The 4,902-nt window shown below is 58.1% G+C and overlaps 1 protein-coding gene across 1 annotated transcript in view; it reads right to left on the bottom strand.

Moving 5' to 3' along the window:
* VOLCADRAFT_101086 (uncharacterized protein) overlaps nt 1-4,902 on the bottom strand; it is a gene marked incomplete at both ends in the record, with an annotated part of 8,906 nt that overhangs the window by 3,049 nt on the left and 955 nt on the right. The window contains 4 exons of the mRNA XM_002959541.1: nt 1,104-1,172; nt 2,010-2,111; nt 2,371-3,832; nt 4,127-4,344. Coding sequence (XP_002959587.1) covers nt 1,104-1,172; nt 2,010-2,111; nt 2,371-3,832; nt 4,127-4,344 — 1,851 coding nt within the window. The remainder of the gene's footprint in view (nt 1-1,103; nt 1,173-2,009; nt 2,112-2,370; nt 3,833-4,126; nt 4,345-4,902) is intronic.

The raw sequence follows: 4,902 nt of genomic DNA, 5'->3' as shown, positions 1-4,902 counted from the left end.
GATGGGTGTGTAGCGGCGTGAATTGCCCGGCATCGGCTGCCGTACAAGGCCGTAATGTAGAATGTAGTCAAAGACCGCCATGTAGACCAGCAGGATGAAATTAGAGGTCAGGTGTACGGCGATGGCTACTGGACCAAAAATGCCGTACATGGCGACCGTCAGTGCCGCCTGGGCCACAAGCCCCACCAGCGTACTGCAGGAGGAGAAAAATTACGTTGCACGCGGTACGGCCCCGGATTTTCCAAGAATATCAAGGCGAGTGCTTGATTAGGCTATGGTTGCACCTTTCACCGGTATCCCATGATACTGCCGATGACCGGCGATGCCCCGATTGGTGATGCGCCTGTCCTAGTAACGAGCCTCCAACCAGTTAGAATTGTCGCTACCAATATATTCAGCACAGACAGGCCAAATTATATCAAATTATAAATTATAACTGATAAATTTGTTGACCATAACAAAGAAAACCGCAAATGCAATCAGCATATAAAAGATTAATACATGCCACGCTACCTGCACTATAACTTCATGCTTTATTCTCGGCGACCAAATTGGACACATCGCCATTAAGACTCCTGTAACCATCATGGTTTGATGAACAACTACAATAACCACAAGGCTTGGATGTGTGTCGCGTGCTGCCCACCATCACCACCATAACCACCACCACCATCACCACACAGTCGTCCATATCGCCCCCACATCGGGGCGGCCGTATTTCTACCCGTTCTGGCGTCTTTCTGTCTTCCTACACTTCACCACGTGTACACCTCCAAAACTCCGGCTATTTCTTTTCCTACTACTACTACTACTACTACTACTACTACTACTGCTGCTGCTACTACTGCTACTACTGCTACTACTGCTACTACTGCTGCTACTACTACTGCTACTACTGCTGCTGCTGCACCAGTACTGCTACTACTACTTCATCTACTGGGATATTACTTGTTTTCGGACTTATTTCTTCCACCTGCATGGCGTGCTTCCCGCGGCTCATCAGTCTAATCAATAAACACACAGTCATACAGCCATTATAACACACAGCCACGCACACCTTGCGCTATATATACACACACATATACATACACACACTCACTCACTCGCCTGTTATGGGGGCTGAATTTCGACTTGCCTGCCCGGTTGCACTCCTGAACCGCCAGATGCCAGGCCTGCGGCAGCGGGTAGGTGGCGGGTAGGTGGCGGGTAGGTGGCGGTAGGTGGCGGGTAGGTGGCGGGTAGGTGGCGGGTAGGTGGCGGGTAGGTGGCGGGTAGGTGGCGGGTAAGTGGCGGGTAGGTGGCATGTAGTGGCGGTTAGGTGGCGGGTAAGTGGCGGGTAGGTGGCGGGTAGGTGGCGGGTAGTGGCGGGTATGTGGCGGGTAGGTGGCGGGTAGGTGGCGGGTAGGTGGCGGGTAGGTGGCGGGTAGGTGGCGGGTAGGTGGCGGTTAGGTGGCGGTTAGGTGGCGGGTAGGTGGCGGGTAAGTGGCGGGTAAGTGGCGGGTAGTGGCGGGTATGTGGCGGGTAGGTGGCGGGTAAGTGGCGGGTAAGTGGCGGGTAAGTGGCGGGTAGGTGGCGGGTAGGTGGCGGGTAAGTGGCGGGTAGGTGGCGGGTAGGTGACGGGTAGGTGACGGGTAGGTGGCGGGTAGGTGGCGGGTAGGTGGCGGGTAGGTGGCGGGTAGGTGGCGGGTAAGTGGCGGTTAGGTGGCGGGTAGGTGGCGGGTAGGTGGCGGGTAAGTGGCGGGTAGGTGGCGGGGTAGGTAGCGGGTAGGGGGAAAGACGAACCACGAACGAGTGAAGCTGCTGCCAGGTCAAGAGTGTACCAGACGCAGAACTGACCAAAAGGCGTTCTTGAAGGCGGCGACCTCGGGATGACGTAGCGGGTAGGGGGTACGAGGAAAGAAGGCGAGGCGGGAAGCACAACCAACAAAATGCAAAATGCGTTACCCTCCACCCGCACTTCCCTCTGTCCTTCCCCCCATCCCCGGCGGCACAGAACCCCTCGGGCTCACCTCCTTGTAGCTGCCGGCGTAGTACGGCAAAAAGAACGAATAGAAGTCTTGGCCTTTGGGGGCGCATGTGTAGTCGGGGGGGGTGCAGACGTGCAGGTGGTGCTGCAGATGGGCCCTGTGGGTTTCGGGGTAAATATTGGGGTTTCGGAGAGGGCTAGCTGGCTGGCTTTGAAACGGTTTTGTTCCCGGAGAAAATTTGAAAGAGGGTGGGAATAGGCACACCCTGGTTTCGGAGCGAATGGTTTTGGAGCGAGTAAAGAGCGGGCGGGGTTCCGACGAGAACAGCACTGTACGTCAGCTTGTCGCAGTATAGGCATCTACCGCTCAACGGGACCTTACGTACGCCGTACATATGCCGTACCTGTAGTACGGGTACCACCAGTACAGCGCAAGGAACATCCACGCCGTCGCCAGGTGCACAGGGTTGCGGCTGTGGATGAGCTCGTGACTCGCCGCCATGGCGATCCGCGCCCTGGCGCAGCAGAGCCGAAACCACAGCCACGCGGTTGTCGCTGGCCGCGGCGACGAGCGCTTGGTCCAGATGAACACGGAGGTCTGGTACCATGTGGAGGAGCTCATCCACAACCTGCGGGTGTCCGGCTTGGAGCAGCTCTGAACCGCCCTCACGGTCCACCTTGGCGCCATGGCGGAGCAGCAGCGCGGCGGCAGCGGAGTGACCGCAACGGCACGCTGCCAACAGCAGTGAGATCGTGCCACCGTGCCGGCAGCTCGGCGGCAGTAGCTGCGGGAGCGGTGGAAGCGGCGGCATCACAGCGCTTGGCGGCGGAAGCGGCGGCAGTGGAGGAAGCGGCGGAAGGGGCGGAAGCGGTGTAGATACTAGCAGCCGGCGCCTTGGTGGCCGCGGTGGTCGTGGTGGCAGCGGGGGCAGCGGCGGCTTCCGGCAGCGCGGCGGCGGGGTCCGCTGGTGACTATCGCGCCGGTTCTGTTCAGGTGTTTGGGGGGAGGGTGCGGCCCCAGGACCGCTGTCATCGACTCGAGCGCTAAAACACAGCTGGAAGTCGTGGCTGGGGCCATCACCACCGCTGGCGCCGTCGTTGACCTTCTGTTCGTCAATGTCATGATCCTCATCATCTTCATCGCTGTCCCAGCCGGACACGACGGTGCTTGTTGGCACGCGAACGGTAGTGGTGCTGCTGGCGACGACAGTGGAGAAGGGTGACGGTACTACTGCTGGCACTGGCACAGCAGCAATGGCAGCGGGAACAGTGACGGGGAAAGCATCATCGTAAGCGAGCATCTCACAGCACACCAGGGAGGAGGAGGAGGAGGAGGAGGCGGAGGAGGAAGTGCAGGCCGATGCGTTGGCGACAGTGGCGGCAGTGCTGGAGGCCGCCGCAGTCATACAGTCGGCCCTGGAGGTGACGGCAGCAGTTGACTGTGATGATGAGGCTTTCAGATCATTGAATGCTGGCTTGCCCGGCTCGTCCACGCCATAGATTTTGCTGCTAGTGACGGTCCCGAGGGCTACATGCGGCTGCAGCGCGCCTCGCCGTGACGGTGGACTCGGATCTGGAGCCGCCGCTGGAGCTGTCGTGACAGCGGTCCTGGTCGCAGGCATCTGAAGCGGCTGCATGCCGTCATTCGCCGCTCCGAAATGCCAAGACCTGTCCAAGCTTGCGACAGTCGGCCACTGACGCAGGGCGTAAGCTTGCAGCGGCTGGTTGGCGGCGGCAGATGCCGGTGCACCGAAACGGAGTACGGTAGCGGCGTACGACCGGCCCTTGAACAACGGCACAGCGATGCAGGGCCCGTCAACTTGCGTCCCTGCCTCCAAAAGCAGCTTGACTACGTTTGTGTGGCCACTGCGAGGGATATGAGAGTGTGGGGTTTGGGGGGCGATTAGGAGCTAAGTGAGCAGCACGGCGAAACACGTCTTCTTAAGCAAGGGTTAGGGTGCGCAGGGTGCGCACATGGAGGTTTTCCCACAATGAAAAACTACGACAAAGCATGTTCGCTGGCAAAACCTAGATCCAGGTCCGCGGACCTTTGCACTGCCCACTTTGGGGCTGATGCCACAAAAGTAGATCCCTCTAACGCGCCCACAAAACCCTCTCAAAAACAGCGGCCTGTGCAGTCCTACGAAGGCATTCACGCACTTTTGCACAGCCTTGAATAGCGCCGATGGCGCTAAGGAGCCGGACACGGCGTTGGGGTCCGCACCCCGAGCCAGCAGCAGCCACACCACCTGAACTTGGCCTTCCGCGCTGGCGGCCACAAGGGCCTTATCCATGCCCGATGCACCCAGAGCCAGGGCCAGGGCCACAACTTGCACGTGACCGGCAGAGGCAGCGGCCCCCAACAGCCCAGTTGCAAGCTGCCGAAACGAAAAGATGGTGCCCGGATCCAAGCAGGAAACTGTGCGCAGCGCGGGATTCGATGTAAATATGTAATGTTTCATTCACATACGGCAGGCACAAAGGTACGATAGAGGAGGCATATGCAAGGGAGAGTACGGCGAACAGAGACGGGAGGGGCAAAACGTGTTTTTTTCGCAAAACGTTTCGGGAAGAACGGTTAATGGGCTTGCAGTCGGTCGGGCTACTTGTTGGTTAGTGGTTAGGTGGTTGAGTAGCTGGGTATTTAGCTGGCGGTTATTTCACCTGCATGATACTGGTGTCCAGGTATGGAGAAGGATGTCTTGTTACGGAAAATCGTTTGACATTTTTTAGGTAGTTCGTTAAACAGGCAGTTAAATACTATGGCATAACTGATTGGAAGTTGGACCGGTTGGCCGTTAGGTACGGAAACTGTTATCGGGGCATCTTGGATTCTGCGCCAGGTGGTACCGATACAACTTTTAGCAATGGTACAACTTATGCCTACCATCATGGTTCGTAACTTCGATCTAACAGTGTGGACATGAGCGAAAGCC

This window comes from Volvox carteri (genome assembly GCF_000143455.1).
Source record: "Volvox carteri f. nagariensis unplaced genomic scaffold VOLCAscaffold_346, whole genome shotgun sequence".
Classification (NCBI taxonomy): domain Eukaryota; kingdom Viridiplantae; phylum Chlorophyta; class Chlorophyceae; order Chlamydomonadales; family Volvocaceae; genus Volvox; species Volvox carteri.
The sequence above is the reverse complement of the archived record's forward strand: the minus strand, read 5'-3'. Positions and strand labels throughout refer to the sequence as shown.